The sequence below is a fragment of the Alosa pseudoharengus genome, unplaced genomic scaffold (assembly GCF_046254945.1).
Source record: "Alosa pseudoharengus isolate Yale_2024_CS ecotype anadromous, Long Island Sound unplaced genomic scaffold, YU_APseudo_1.1 YU_APseudo_1.1_scf_12, whole genome shotgun sequence".
In the NCBI taxonomy this organism is placed as follows: domain Eukaryota; kingdom Metazoa; phylum Chordata; class Actinopteri; order Clupeiformes; family Clupeidae; genus Alosa; species Alosa pseudoharengus.
In genome coordinates, this window is record NW_027468587.1 from 34,728,560 (window position 1) to 34,744,921 (window position 16,362).

A 16,362-nucleotide genomic window follows, 5' to 3' on the forward strand; every position below is an offset into this window, starting at 1 on the left:
TCTTTTGTGTTCCAGAACAGCCGGCTTGAAGCGCCATGTCCACCACTCTGAGCAAGTAGATTAAAAGCTTGACGTCAAGAGCGAAGGAACGAAGTTTTCGCCAAAGTCGCCCCACGGTGGAAAGTCACAGAGGCAGAGAAGTGCACTTGTGTGTGGGAGACCGAAAAAGTGTGAGGGAGTGGGGGAAGAGAGCGAAGACAGTCGATGGATGCTGCCCGGATTGAAGGGACAGCCGATTCTTCATTAACGAGGAAAAAAAAGATTTCAAAATTGAGTCGAAGGACAGAAACTCGCCGTCAGGTAAGGAGAGTGAGAAGAGTGAGAGGACATTTGTGTGCTAGCTGGCCTTTACAGTCATACCATCCCCAGCAATGAAGCCATGGGCCTTTGTATCTGGAGGCGGTGGGTGAATAGCTAGGTGACATTTCTCTCTCTCTCTGTTCTCTTTCTTCCTCTGGAGGCATGGTGTGTGAGAAGGGCATCCAGATCCTTCTCACCATCGTGGGTGCGTTCGCATCCTTCGGCCTGATGACGGTGGCAATCGGCACGGACTACTGGCTGTACTCGCGTGCAACAATCTGCAACAGCACAACCAACTCGTCGCAGGATGACCCACACAACAAGGACAAGAAGGACCCCGGCGCCCTCACCCACTCGGGCCTCTGGAGGATCTGCTGCCTGGAGGGTTAGAACCAGTTTGGTTCTCTACAGCTCACAGGGTCTTTAGGACCCAGTTTGGTTCTCTACACCTTACAGGCTCTTTAGGACCCAGTTTGGTTCTGTACATCTTTAGGACCCAGTTTGGTTCTGTACATCTCACAGGCTCTTTTGTACACTTCATCAATAGACACATACACACAAGTATACAACAATGTATCCACAGCAGTCCTATTTATGATACATAATTACATGTATTTTGCATTTCAAGATTGAAAGCATTCACTACAGTGTAAAAGCAAGCTAGTTGGAAATCTCAATGGATGCACATATGTGCAGTACTTTTCTTGTATGTAATACATTTACATTTATTCCAATATTCCAATATTTTCAAATGATATGATCTTATGTATTCCTATGCTGTTTGTGCTGTGAACATTAATTGAATGTCTGCTGTTTATATGTTGTGTGTTGCCCTCTTGTTTTACTGTATGTTATGTCATTCATCACTGTTGGTGTTACACATCTAGAGAAATCTCTCTGTAAGTGTCAAAAGCTGCGAACAGCAATCCAGCACATGCCAGCTGGTCTGCCTTCCCTGTTTCAACGAAAATTGGCTGCACCACTTACAACACAAATATCCTGCACTGAAAAGGACAAATTGACTGTCTGAAAAGGCCAACTCATTTTTTTAAAATGTAGCATCAGCTAGTAGTATCATGTTTTTGAGATGGTGGAGCCAGAGGATTTTTGCAAATGATGCTACAGATGTGCTAAGACATGCTAAGCCTGTCAAGGGTGACAGTGTTGTGTCATATGCTTCATGTACGGCTTGGAGAATGTGAAATCTGAAGGGAAGCCATGCTAGCCGATCTGAAGTAGGGTTTAGAGGAGCTATCCTGGGAATGTTTAAGTACCTCACACCCTATCTTCACACTAAACTGGCACAACACACTCTGCTGCTGGTCATTGTGCAAAGCTAATTTGTCCTTAGGTCTAAGCTCCCTAATAACAAAGCACTCAATTAGAGATAAGCTTGCCCTTTGAGCACCACAGTGCTGCTCTCCTCCCTCCAACTCTCATTCCCGTCCTCTCTCTCTCTCTCTTCACTTTTCTCTTCACTTCACTCCTCTCTCGCTCTGATGCAAGCGTAGCAGACGTGCACTCTTGGCACAGTTTAGAGGTCAAGTAATCCTTGACGTCGGCAGCGTGTGTTGAGCCAAGATGGATCCTCAGCAGCAGTGGCGGCAGCAGCAGCAGCCGCCGCCGTGGCCATGCGAGCAGGAGAGCAGGTGGAGTGGAAAGCGGGGGCCATTTTGGCTCTACATAATTGATGTCACGGCTCACCTTGCGCGGCTGATGGTGTGCCGTGGCGGCCGAGCCCAATCAGATGAAATGGATGTGAGAGGCGTGGGTGATGGGAAGCCAGCGGTGGTGCGGTCCTCTCTGGGCAGGCGGCCGGTGGGTGGACAGGGGCACTGAGCGGCCTGAGTGACTCAGTGACTCCACTGTGGTCTTGTGTGTGGCCACAGCAGTGCTGTTGATTGCGGGCCAAAGTTGGTGTGCCCAGAATATCAGGCACAGTTTCTCCTTTGGGCAAAGTTGATGCTTCTCCACTTGTCCCTTCCCATTCCTCTCTCTCTCTCTCTCTGTCTCTCTCTCGCTCTTGCTCTCGCAGACCAGTGTCCATGGGGAGAGGTAAAGAGAAAGAGAGAGGGAGAAAATGAACACAGCTAGGAAAAGCAGTACAGGAGACTCCTGTCCCCTGCATCTGTCGCTCTCTTCATCCGTCCGTTTCATCATTCCATCACACCCCCACTCCATCCGTCAACACCAGTCATGTTCGTCCGTCCGTCCATTCGTCCATCTGTGTGTCTGCAGTAGACCCGCGGGACTGGAGTGGGTAGCTATCCATCTGCCTGCATGTCTCCAGGGCCCTGCTGTGTGTGTGTGTGTCTGTGTGTCACTCTGTGTGTGTGTCTGTGTGCGTCTCTGTGTGTGTGTGTGTGTGTGTGTGTGTGTGTGTTACTGTAATCTAGGTGCCTGTGTCTGTGTGTGAATGGGAAAGAGTGTGACATACGCATACACTTACCCTCACCTCAGATGTATTATAAATCCAATAAGCAGCTCTCCTCTCCTCTTTCCCTCGCCCAGGATCCAAAAGGGGAGTGTGCTCTCAGATCAATCACTTCCCGGAGGACGCAGACTTTGACCACGATGGAGCCGAATATGTTTTGCGTAAGAGAGCCTTACATCTTGTCAGTGCAGTGTGGTGCAGGATTTTAAGCCAATAAAATAACGCATGTCTCTGAAGAGTAGATGTTAGAGATATGTATTTAATTATGTGCCCAGCAGGTAGTGCAACTTTAATACTATTATTTCGAAATTTGAGCCTAAACTAGGTCTATATCGGTAATAGATTTGCATTGGTGAGTTAGTGAGAGCTGAAATTGTGGAAGTGAATGACCATGAATGAAACTGTAGGATCTGGAATATGAATAAGGCTGCATCAGGTAAGAGTTCACTGTGCAGTTTAAAGGAAGTGAGAACACAATAAGTGGTCACCTGATAGTCATAACTCACATTTAAGAGTCTGTGGAATGCCTTTCAAAGGCATTCTTCTGAACAGTTTTTTTCTGCTACAACACACAAACAAACACATACCATAAACAAACAAACACATGCCATACACAAACACACACATACAATACACAAACACACACATGCCATACACAAACAAGAACAAACACCCCATATCCCATCTCCACAAATACACTCATATGTACTGTATATACAATACCTCCACCCACACACGCACACATACACACATACCCAGATGGCAGGAACGGTCCTCAGAGGAATGGTAATTTGCTCTAGTGTATTCTGCTGCTAAAGCTTTTTTTTTAATCTCTAGATGGTTATGATTTAATTATTCAGTCTCATAATTCTATGGTAATTAATTTCCTCAGCTGGGCGCGTTGGGATGGAAAGACCTATTCATTAACCTTCCTTCAGTCAACTTTTGCTCTTTCTCTCTCTCTGCCACTTTTCCTTCACCGTCTTGATCGCCTTGTCATGTCTCTTCTCCCCCTCCCTGCCTACCTCCACGTGCCACCCTGTTTCTCTCCCTCCTCTCACAACCTTCTGCGCCTCCTCATTTTTCATCTCACCAACTCGATTCCCCTGACGCTACCCTCCATGCCTGGGCATCCTCTTTTCTATCTTTACCCTCTAATCTTTCTCTCCCTCCCTCTCTCTCTCTCTCTCTTCCTCCATCTTTCTCTCTCTCCCTCTTCCTCTGTTCTTCTCCCTCCCTCTCTCTCTCTTTCTCTCTCTCTCTCTTTCTCCCTCCATCTTTCTCTCTCTCCCTCTCCCTCTCCCTCTCTCCCTCCATCTCTCTCCCTCTCCCTCCATCTCTCTCTCTTTCTGCAGGGGTGGTCAGGGCCTCTAACATCTTCCCCATCCTCAGTGCTATTCTGCTGCTCATGGGTGGTGTGTGTATAGCTGCTAGCCGCTTCTACAAGAGTAAGAGGAACATCATCCTGGGGGCAGGAATTCTGTTTGTAGCTGCAGGTAATTCTGGTTGGTTTGATTTGTGTGTTGTTTGTGTGTGCTTATGTGTGTGTAATCATGGCTGCCTGCAGGTCTGTTTAAGTGTATTAATGGGGAGATGTCTTGAACCATATATGTAACCACAGTTACAGTGGGTACGGTCACACTCCACCCACAGACTGCATCAACAAACTGTCTGTTGACTCTCTTAAAGGCACCCTTAACAGTTTTTTACATAACGTTTCCAAAATCATTTTGATGGCACATGACCTCATAATATGATGAACGGCACTTCTGCCATTGTCTTTCTAGTTTCAGGTAAATGCACATTATCCCCTCCCCCCCCCCCCCCTCCGAAATCGAAACCAAACAATTCTATACTACAGGAAATCTACAGACTGCTGTCAGTGCATTTCCTCTATATTATATCTTTTTATATATAGAATTATTTTTATTTACCCCCCCCACCCCCACCCCCACATACACACACCTAACATAGACAAAACATCCACACTCACAAACACAAAAGGTTCCCCATCAAAGCCAGCTCATCAGTTTTCTTTACTTGTGCCCTTCATAAAGCATTGTAGATTTCCTGCCATACTTTATTAAACTGCTGCTTTTTTATTTCTGTCCTCATGCATTGCTTTTTCTATGTTTAAATAATATCTCATCAGTCCCCTCCATTCTTGTAAGGTCGGGGCCTGTGTCTCCTTCCAATGTTTTAAAATGATCACCCGCCATCCCATTGGGTATTTCAGATGATCGGTTTTATGCAAGAGACATTCTTGTTGAGGGTGCCTTTGACTACAATTTCTTGTTAAGGTCAATGTTAGAGTTTGGATTTAGTTCATGTAATGTTCAGTAATTGTTCAACAATAGTTTTTCATATAGAAATTGAATCTTAACTGATGATCTGTTAGGTCTTTGTGGGCTACAATCCAAGTGTTATTTTGGGTTCTTATAATGTGTGCAGTTAATGCGCCTGTTGTGATCCCTGAACTAATTCTTCTCCCGAAACAGGAGTTTAGGAAGGTCTTCAGAATGTTAATCTGTGCATTATCCTACCTTGGTGGAGGCAGTCACAAATACAGGGGCATTTCTCAAGTCCTCTATCACGTTATTACTGTCTAAATAAAGTATGAAGGACACCCAAGTACATTAGTGCAGCCCGTACAGATGTCCAGTGTCAGTTCAGTTGGGGATCCGCGCAAGCTTTCTTTGGAGCCCTTACCTTAACCAATGACCATTACTCTTTTCTCTCGTCTTCCCCTTGGGTGCAGGCTTGAGTAACATAATTGGTGTGATTGTGTACATCTCGGCCGCGCTGGGCGACATCTCCCCGAAGAAGGACGAGGACAAGAAGTGGCAGTACTCGTACGGCTGGTCCTTCTACTTCGGCGGGCTCTCCTTCATCCTGGCCGAGATGGTGGGCGTGCTGGCGGTCAACATCTACATCGAGAAGAACAAGGAGCTGCGCTGCCGCTCGCGCACCGACATCTTCAAGAGCACCACGCACGCCATGCTGCGCCTGCCCAGCTACCGCTTCCGCCGCCGCTCGCGCTCCAGCTCGCGCTCCACCGACCCCTCGCGCTCGCGGGACCCCTCGCCCGTGGGCGCGCCCGGGGGGAAGAACTTCGGCATGCCCCCGTCCGGCCTCATGTCCCAGGGCCCCATCTCCGTGTCCACGCTGCCCAACCCGCACTCGCGCTCCCACACCGCCCTGCCCGGGGGCGACATCTCCCTCTACACGCTGTCCCGCGACCCCAAGATGGGGGGCCTGGGGGGGCTCGGGGGCCCTCCGCTGTACGGCACGGTGGACCGCGCCACCCTCTACCAGCTCCACAACTGCTTCCCCAAGGAGGGCGGCGGGGGCGGCACCATGATGATGAGCGGCACCCTGCCCTCGCTCAAGTCCCACAACCCCTCCGCCGTACAGAATTCCTCCAATTCCAATGCCCCGCTTCCCAACTCCATTCCCTCCTCCCAGCCTCCACCTTTCTCCACCTCCACCGTAGAGCGGGAGAGGGGGATGGGGACGCTGGATAGGTTAGGGAAGGGTGACAGAGAGAGCAACTCCAACACCCTGAACAGGAAGACAACGCCTGTTTAGAGAGAGAGAGAGAGAGAGAGAGAGAGAGAGAGAGAGAGAGAGAGAGGAAAGATGGGTGAGAGCAAAAGATGTGATGAGAAATGGAATGGGAAATGTGGGCATCGGGATCAGGGAATGATGAGAGAAGGAAAAGGAGTGATGGAATGATCTATTTCTCCTTTCTCCTTGTAACCATGCCATTTCACAAAAAATGATGAGAAATACTAATAACCAAGTGATAACAACAACAACAACAACATTGCGTTTCACCTTATTTTGGTATTTGTCCTATAAATTATTTATTTTTTAATGCAATTAAAATAATAATAATAATTATGGGATACTGTGAAAATGAGATCTTTTAATTATTTATTTTGGGTGCACTAACATTGCTAGTTTAATAATAAAAAAAAAATGGACATGCGTCCTAATCTGCAATTGTTGTTGTGATTATTATTTATGGTTATTAGTTGCTAGTGTTTTGTTTGGAATGACTCTAATTTTTCAACTCTTTTGATTTCTGAAGACATTAACTGTGACTTTCTAACACAGTGACACAGGAGCTGCAATTGTGTCACTGATGTCCAGCATGAGTGTATAAAAATGTGTGCAAGAATGAGTGTTATATTATTATTATTATTATGATTATTATGATTATTATTATTATTGCGTGGAGAGGCTTTTATTTAAATAACTTTTTTTTTCTACCCTTTGATAACATGCAGTTTAGTCTTGTGTGTATACTGTATATTGTCTTCCAATACCGTGAACGGAATGATGAAATAATTGATGGACTGAAACTTCTGACCAACAAAGTGTTGAGCTGATTATGAATTTTATATAAACCCACTTCAGTATTATTTTTATTATGATTATGGGTAGCAGACATAGCTGTAGTCTTCTTGTGTTCCGGGGGCATTAACAGAAATCAGAGATATATTTGTACAAAGTGATGACAGGATGGCAATGTTCCTCACATCCAAACTGCCCTCAAGAGAAAGAATTTAATCAACTCCTCATTTCAGTAGTAGCCACGTTTTCAGAAAAATCCGTGGAGCAAAAAAGCCTTGCCAACATTTTCTAAAGGAATATGTACATTGTACTTATGCATAATGACATTTTCAAAGTCTATAGATACTTTCTTTGGGGGTCTATAGAGATTAGTTAGATGGAGTTCATTTAATTTGTTTGGGGGCCAGGGGATAGCGGTCCTCTCTTCTGTTGGCGGCACCCAGACACCGGTGGCCCTGACTTCCTGGTTGGGCCCAGTACTCACGTCTTGGGTGTACCCCATGTTTCTCTTGTGTATCTTCTTTATGTCACGTGACCATGAACGAATCACCATGGCGATGCTTCCTTGAAAACAAACCTTCACTGTGCTGCACCTGATAACTTCAGCCCGCTGACCTTTCGGCTTCTGTGAGAGAGAGAGGATGTGAGCACACAGGAGCGGTCTCACAGCCCCCCCCTTCCCCCCTCAGCTTAATAAACCCCTGTCTAGACTCAAGACACAGGACAAGAATACGACTGAATGCAATAGAGACCAATTGAGTATGGGGTGTTTTTTATTTGTGGAGAGGGGAAAAAAACAGCGCACAGATAGCATTTATGTGGGCGATTATACTTAGTATGTAGTTTGAGAATAGACATACAGGTATCTAGACAAAAATGAAATGGTTTATCTAAATGTGTGATAAACTCAAACACTGTATTGCACGAGTTTTATATATAAAGAGAGAAAAAGCTACAGACAAATTTAGACTGTGGTCATCTGTGCTTCTGTGATGTTTCTCTGCCTGTAAGGTGCACGTGTACGCAGACTAGAGGGAAATGGATCAGCACACCTCATGTCATATTTTTGTTTATGACCTTTGACTTTTGCTTTTCTTGTTGTGACTACATGCTCTTAGAGGAATATGGGTAATGTATTGTTTTATGGCCCTGACTGTGTTCGAACTGGAAAGTGCAGACTACATGGGATCAGAAAGGGACATGGCAAACACACAGCTCCCTCTCCTGGCCTGACAGAAGTAGCCCTTCAGCAAGTGTCAGATGGCCGGGGTGGGTGGGTGGGTGGATGGGGTGAGGGGGTCAGTTCATGGCTGCCTGTGGTGTCCAGTACAGAGGGGCCTCTGTTGGGCAGGGGCTACTGTTGAGCATTTAATACGTTCAGTTTTAGCTCCCTATTCTGGATGACAATAAGAAATGACCAATGCAGATGGAAAAAGAGATAGATGGATAGATTTAAAAAAGCTCTCACACCTTTACACATTCACACACATGAACGTATACCAATGCACAGGCAAGCAAGTGCAGGTGTAAATCACACAAAGCATTGAACCAAACACTCACTCAAATCCAATTGCATAAAGAGTTGAGCTCTCCAACCTGAAATCTCTGCACTCCCCGTTGTGTCGTGCATGAAAACAAGCAGAAAGGATAGCCAACGTGTCTGACAGAAACTATTAAACTGCTATATATACATCCAGCAAGGCCACTGGCTCGAGTGTCTGTGGGCATCTCCCGTTTCAGGCAGTGCTGGGAACTGTGGTGCATCCCGCTCAGCCTCCACAGGCAGCCCACTGCAGACTCGTCTGTTTACCCAACGGACAGTCAGTGACCAAGACCAGGACCAGATACATTCTGTTCTGCAGGAGCAGTACAAACAAACACGATCAGCCCCCGTGGGCTTTTGTTAGGAGAGTATTTGGTGAGGAGATAAGAGTGTGGGTGTGGGAGGGGTGCGTGTCTGTTCCTACTGTATAGCGGTGGAGGCAGAGAGGTGGGTCTGAGAGAGAGAGAAAGAGAGACTTGGCTAAGGAGCGGTAAATGGGGGAGGAGGGAGAAGGGTGGTGGGGGCATAGTTCAAATTCCAGGATTATATTTCTCACCCACTTCAGAAGACTGGGATGTGCTGTGCTCTAATTTTAGATGAGTGCACTGGGTAAGAGCGAGGTGAGGGGAAGGAGACAGCAGAAAGGTGGAACTGTGAAGAGAGAGAGAGAGAGAGGACAAACAGAGATGGAAACATTGCAAAAAGAGAGATGGAGGAGGGAAGTGAGGGGGACGTGTTCAGGAAATGGAGGACAAGATTGTACGTGTGAAATAGGTTTTAATGTTTTATGCGAGAGCCAGGAGACAGACACATTTGAGGGAAGGCCTGGATGCGTGTTTCGAGAGACATAGGGGCACAGACTGAAGAGAAACACACACTCACTCACACACACACTCACTCACACACACACAGGCACACAGGCACACACACACACTCACACACACACACACAGACACATAAGGAAAGAGAAGCAATGGACCATCACTCTGAAAACGACAAGTGACGAGAAAAACATGTCTTATATTTACATAGTTTCATTCGCAGGGTGTATACAAAACACAACCATATATAAATGCATAACAAAACATGTATCCACACATACATACATACACACACACACAAACACTTATACTCACACACTCACCCACACCACTCATATCCACCTGCATACATAATATATAGTACATCTATTAATATATAACAAATATAAGTTGTGAAAGGCTTAAATAATTCATGGTTGTGATAATGCTTCGGTGTAGCCCTCTGCATATCTGATGCATGTTTAGTAGTCTGTCCTTGTTAGCAGCGCAACACATCCAGCACAGTGCAGGGGTAGCTAGTGGTAAACCAGTTCCTGGAAAGAGACGCTCTGCCCCTTTCATCTCCGAATCCTTTCTAACCCCACAGTGAGCCAGTCCAGTAAATGACAGCATCGGCCACATTTAAGACAATCACAGTCTCTTTAACAAGAACACTTGACGGAGAATCACGTGTGTTTAAATATAAAAACTAAAAAGCTAAACCTTCTTCCTAAATCAACAAGAGCGTTGGGTCTAAAGCACACAGTGTGACAGCATCACGCCGAGGCTGAGAGGAAAACAGGGCCAGAGGTCCCAGGGAGACAGAAAGAGAGAGAGCTGTTTGAACTGCTCATGGTCCAGAGTTTCTGGCTCATTGCTTCAACACACAGAGCCACATAGACGTAATGGATGTGCTCCAGCACTCTGTCCATGTGTGAGCTGTGGCCTGGGATTGACACACTCCAGCCTCTCCACGAGGATGCCCTGTGGTCATTCAGGCTAAGCGTCCCCTCCGCTATGCTGCTTAGCTCGGCTCTGGGTAGGTAATATGGCATGAGTGCACCCTCCTGTCAGAGCTTATGGTGAACTCCTATCTATGCTGTGATGGTTGAAGGAACATGCCCACTGTTTGGGAAATGAGTTTGTTAACCATCTACCCCAGAGTTAGAAAAGAGGATAGGCCTACATACTCTTCTCTTCTCTGTCTGCAATAACCCATTCTGACAACATTAGCCTAGCTTAGCATAATTTAATAATTAACTGGAAATGGGTTACATCAGTTAGCCTATAGCTAGCCAATAGCTAAAATAGAGCTATAGGCAAAATGGTGTAACATACTTCCAAACATTTGTTGTGTTCCTTTAAGTGCACTTAGAAGGTTATGAATTTGTAGGTTCAAAAAATATTTCTTGTATGTAGTAAACATTATTAACACTCATCAAACTATTTGTCCATCTACAAAATCATACTGTAAAAAACGTATTCTTTTTCAAAATCCTCAAAACACCTTTCAGTTCTTTTTTTTATTTTTTATCCTGAAGCATTGTGCAGTTGGTCCTCCTGGCAGTTAGGTGTCACTACTACTGTGGTGTGGCAGACATTTCTCCCAGGGGCTGTATGGCAGGCCCAGCAAGAGGAACAGAGCCCCGGCCAGGAGAAGAATGACCCCTGCGACGGCCACACACGAGACGGACCAGGACAGCTCGTGGTGCAGGGGGATAGTGTGATCGCTGGCCAGCAGCGCCAGCACAGACTGGTGGAACACCACGATGGACAGGAGGACCAGAATACCTGAGAATATAGAACAGGAGGCACGGAGAAACATAGAGAGGGAGAGACAGAGGTCAAGCATCCCCCTAAGCTCCATACAAACATCCCACTGGACCCATGAGTTTCTCTTTTCCACGGCCACTAAATAGATTGGCCAAAAGGCCTCCACCACACTTCTACGCATCAATATAAGCATACTGTGTCTACTTTTAAATTATTTCGCATTAACTTCTGTACCTTAAATGATATTATGCAAAGCTCTCTGGTGTATGTGGGGCGCTTTCTAAATAAAATGGCTTTGCGTTGCTTGCCGTTCTGGGGCCAGATTGGCCAGTGCGGGAGAGAGCGGAGCAGAGGACAGTGAGCGGTCACCTGAGACAATGAAGCAGAAGGACGCTGGCTTGAGGAAGAACATCACTCCTTTACTAAGGGCCATGACGATGCAGATGGCGCCCATGACCATGAACGTGAGGCTGATGAGGGCCAGCATGCCCGAGGCCACACTCAGACCTAGGGGGGGACGCAGGGCAGTTAGCCTCCTGGAGCATCGCTCCAGTTCACTCTGCCACACTCATAGCATTTGATAAAAATGGGAAATCTGGAGAAACTAAGAGATGGAATGCAGAGGGACTTGGAGAAGGGAGAGGCTGAAAGAGGTGAATTGGCAAACAGAGTGAGAGAAAAAGAGAGTGATACACTGACTGAGAATGAGAGCAGGGAGGAGAGAGAAAGCAAGATATGCCTCAGTGAGCTTTGTGTGTCTGAGAGGAAAAGAGCATCAGAGAGGATAAACACTCAGAGAATGGAGAGAGAGAGAGAGGGAGGGAGGGCAACAGAGAGAGAGCAAGAGAGGGAGGGAGGCAAGGTAGGGGGGAATAGAGGGAGCAACAAAGCGGATGAACCTGACTTACCCTTATCCGTCATCTTCTTAAAAATGACTGCATTTTCTCCAGAGGTGTAGAACTTAAAGAACGTGCAGTTCGACTCTGCAGCGCGGGGAGAGAGGAGAGGAGAATGGAGGAGAGGACAGGAGAGGAGGGGAAGGGAAGGATGGAAATGAGGAGAGATATTAGCCTTTCAGAGAGACAGAGAAATGCACTTCAGCTGAATTCCCCCTCATCCTCGGAGGCATCATCCCCTATTTATAACCCCCGTGTGCTGTGCTGTGCTGTGTGGTGCTGTGCTGTGCTGTGCTGTGTGGTGCTGTGCTGTGCTGTGCTGTGTGGTGCTGTGCTGTGCTGTGTGGTGCTGTGCTGTGCTGTGGAGGGAGACGAGCACAAGCCACCAATACAGGCATGCATCACACATATGGCACTGGAGAGGAGGGGGCAGGAGAAAGACAGAGATGGGGGAGAGAGAGAGATGAAAAGAAAATGAAGGGGAGGCAGATGGAGAGGGAGGGGTAGAGAAAGAGGCAGATGGAAAGGGAGCTTGAAGGACAGAGAGAGAGAGAGAGAGAACGACAGAGAGTGAGGGGGAGAGAGAGAGGGAGAGTGAGGGGGAGAGAGAGAGGGAGAGAGAGAGAGCGCGAGTATGCAGCATTTGCTGGTTAATACTGCATAAGACACACTTGCCTTCTTCCCTAACTCTCACTGTTCGGTCTCTCTCTCTCTATATTTAGATGCAAAACTGTGAAGTAGTCAGATTCGTGTAAGCTTTACCCATGCATAGTGATGACTAACCCCCTATGAACTATGGCCACTTGGTCTGCAAGACAAACATTCATACACAACATCTATTGCCAATGAATACATGCCCACACACAGAGATGATGCATAATAGTGTATTTGTGTCAGAGTGTGTGTGTGTGTGTGTGTGTGTGTGTGTGCTGTAAGCACGGTAACAAATACTATACAACATGTTTGCAGTGCACAAAGGTCAAGCATGCCAAATCAGCCCAAGACAGGGTCACATTTGTTTCAAAGAAAGGGTCAAATCCTGTGGTGCCCACAACAAGCAATAAAGACGTGTCGGTAGGAAGAGCCGTCCCTCACCCTGCACAAGAGACGCTCATGAGAGAGAGGCTAATGTGTCCATCCACTGGCTAATACGTGCATTCATAGACACATGCAACACCACACACACATACACACACACACACACAGGCAGGCATGCAGTCATGCGCATACACACATACACACACACAGAGAGAGAGAGAGAGAGAGAGAGAGAGAGAGAGAGAGAGAGAGAGAGAGAGAGAGAGAGAGAGAGAGAGAGAGAGAGAGAGAGAGAGAGAGAGAGAGAGAGAGAGAGTACAAATGGGGACAAAGGCTGAACACACATGGGAACACTGAAGCACTGAGGTGCACTAATAGCTGAAGACACTGACGGACTGCGGAGACGTCTTGGCTTGGCACAGCAAAGACACACACAGACACAAACCATGGGGTGATACTCCAGAATTACACACTGCAACCATATGGGGACACACTGCCTCAACAAACTGAACGGTCACGATACAGGCTTGCGTGCTTGTGTGTCGAGTTGATCATATTTGTGTCCTGAACATTAAAAGGGAGAGCGGATTGGGAGGGCATGCTGGGTAAAGCAGGATGTTACGCCCCAATGTGTGTGCATTTCAGGACACAACTCACTGCCACGTCATGACACTTTGTATTGCACAACATACAGTATGATCGTATCACAGCACAACGTCAGCCAGTGCACCTCAAATGACAGAGGCACAAACGTGTACACGGAGCTAAGAATGGCATGGGCTGACTGATGACATATAGGCATTAGGCTCATCACTCTGGAAGGGACAAGAGAATGACTAATGGCCCTTCTTTCAGTTCGGTGGGTTTTAATAGTATAGTGATTGTTCAGTATAGTATTAAATAGTTAATAGCTATTTTCTGCGCTACTAGTGGGTGGTAAGAATCAAATAAGCATGTAATCATTCAAATCCCTGAATAGAACAAGAGTCTAGCCTTAAGTGAAAGTCTCAATTCACCAGCAGGCATGCATACGCACAGTGCCCCCAGATCATCTGATAAAAATAATAGCATTCCTTATCCTTGTGAGCATGCACCAAGATGCCAAACTGCTACGGGAAAGGGAGATGCGAGAGCATGTTTTGAACACATGAATAAGCATGCACATGGATATTTTTGTAATTTGCCCTTTTCCTGCAGATAAAACAATCCCCGTCTCCTTAATGACGGAACACTCTCGTCGACACCAGCTGACCCAGATGCATACATATACATACATTTCACAACAAGCAGCGTGTGCGATGAGCTCATCCTATAGAACACCCTGCAAGGAGAATATGCCTATATGCACAGTCCAATCAGCTCCAATCAGCCACTCTCTCTCTCTTCTCTCCCTCTCTCCATCCCTCTGTCTTCCTTGCTCCCTCTCTCTCACACTCACTCGCTCGCTCTCTCTCTCTCTTTCTCTCTCTCACTCACGCTCTTTCTCTTTCTCTCTCTCTCTCACTCACACTCACACTCACGCTCTCTCTCTCTCTCTCTCTCTCTCACTCCTCTCTCAGAATTCACGGCTGAGCCTCTCTGGCTCAGCGGGAGTCCACACGGCTCCTTCAGCACAGCGGCAGCGAATCACAATAGGCCTGAGTTCAGCTGCCTGCTGCATCACTTCACACCAATTCATTCACGTCGGCCTGATAAACCGCAGTGGAGATCAAGAGAGAGAGAGGGCAGAGAGAGAGAGAGAGCACAAGAAAAGAGAGAGAGTGGAGAAAGCAAGGACACACAGAGAGAGAGAGAGAGAGAGAGAGAGAGAGAGAGAGAGAGAGAGAGAGAGAGAGAGAGAGAGAGAGAGAGAGAGAGAGAGGAGCACTTGACAGGGCTAAAAGATGAGGCGACAATCTGACACTCTGTGCCGGGATAAAGCCGCTGTGCTCTTAAGACGAGAGAAATCATGCCCCCAGTAGCATGTAATTACAATAATTGCATATGCTTTGATGGGACTGAACATCTAGGTATTTTCCACGTGCTTTATTTAAGTCCATTCATTTAACCAGTGTTTTCTTCACTACTATTCTTTCTTCCTCTCCTTCTAACACACACACACACACATTATCATAAATTTCCATATTTGTAGAGTGTTGCATTTTGTATCAGCTGTATCTACAACACTTCTACTACCTCCTGAATAGCCAAGGAATGTGTTAGGTACAGTACGAGCTTCCATCCTGACTGGAGACATTAAGTAAAGACATTAGTGGAGGCATTCATGCTGAACCACAGCCACAATCTCAACCAGCTCCTCTCCATCAGCTCATGCAGGCGGGCGGGAGGGCGGTCGGGGAGAGAGGCAGTTCCAGCTGGAGAGAGCTGCCTGCCCCTCAGTGCAGTACAAGGCTGAGAGCAACCCCACTCGGGGCCCAGCTGCAGCAGCAGCAGCAGTGGAGCCATCTGCCTCCGCCAGGCTCACCTCCGGGCAGCTCGACCGGGCCACAGGACTCCCTCTCGGGGTCGATGTAGGAGATCCAGAGGGTGCGCACGCAGCCCTTCCACAGGCCGTAGTGGGCCATCTCACACGTGCGGTTGTTGCCCAAGTGCTTGGGCTGCGCCAGCTCCACCCAGAACTCGGTGCCCACGCCCAGCACGCACAGCGTCACGCCCACCGCCGCTACGATAAACGCCAGCTTGATCTTGCCCTCCTGGCTGTCGCTCAGCTTGGGCTGGCGCCGCTTGCCGGTCCGGGCGCCGCCCCCCGCACCAGATAGGCCGCCGCCGACGCCAGCTGCACCTGTCGCCACGCCCATCCGCCCGTCATCCTCCTGCTGCATGAAGTAGTTGGACCACATGGCCACTTCTGTGAGGTTCGCCAGCGTGACGATGATGGAGGTGGGCAGAGATGCAGAGAGGGGGATGGACAGAGAGATGGAGAGGGAGGTAGAGGAGAGAAGAGAAGAGGAGGAAGAGAGGGAGGAAATGAAGAGATGCGTAAGAATATTAGAGAATTATGGGATAAAGACCCACATCAAATGAAGATGATGGAGAGAGCTGTTTACTGTCTGCTAATATCAAGAGCCAGGGGGTCAAAGGGCATTTATCAAGACACAAGGGTGGGAGGCGGGACATGGATAAGAAAGGGAATGAGGAAGAGGAACTAGAGAACAGATAAGTAGATGAGTAAAAAAGTTACCAGCAAAGCAGAGCAAAACCTTAAGATGCAGGAGGGAG

General features: G+C 47.4%; 2 protein-coding genes across 3 annotated transcripts; one reads left to right on the forward strand and one right to left on the reverse strand.

Moving 5' to 3' along the window:
* Nucleotides 1–275: 275 nt before the first annotated feature.
* Nucleotides 276–6,322, forward strand: cacng8b (calcium channel, voltage-dependent, gamma subunit 8b). 2 transcript variants are annotated; one of them, XM_076281042.1, is made up of 6 exons: nt 463–685; nt 2,812–2,895; nt 4,090–4,230; nt 5,493–5,835; nt 5,923–6,071; nt 6,291–6,322. In XM_076281042.1, exons 1-6 carry the CDS (start codon nt 463–465, stop codon nt 6,320–6,322), a joined length of 972 nt encoding a protein of 323 aa, XP_076137157.1. The 2 variants fall into 2 exon arrangements, with proteins under 2 accessions (XP_076137158.1, XP_076137157.1); XM_076281043.1 differs by adding an exon at nt 276–300 and having other exon boundaries at nt 461–685; nt 5,493–6,322.
* Nucleotides 6,323–9,591: 3,269 nt separating this feature from the next.
* On the reverse strand, nt 9,592–16,362 carry cacng6b (calcium channel, voltage-dependent, gamma subunit 6b). The gene is made up of 4 exons (XM_076281044.1): nt 15,608–16,362; nt 12,118–12,192; nt 11,579–11,716; nt 9,592–11,227 (listed from the first exon to the last, which is right to left on the reverse strand). Exons 1-4 carry the CDS (start codon nt 15,981–15,983, stop codon nt 11,004–11,006), a joined length of 813 nt encoding a protein of 270 aa, XP_076137159.1. The 5' UTR covers nt 15,984–16,362; the 3' UTR covers nt 9,592–11,003.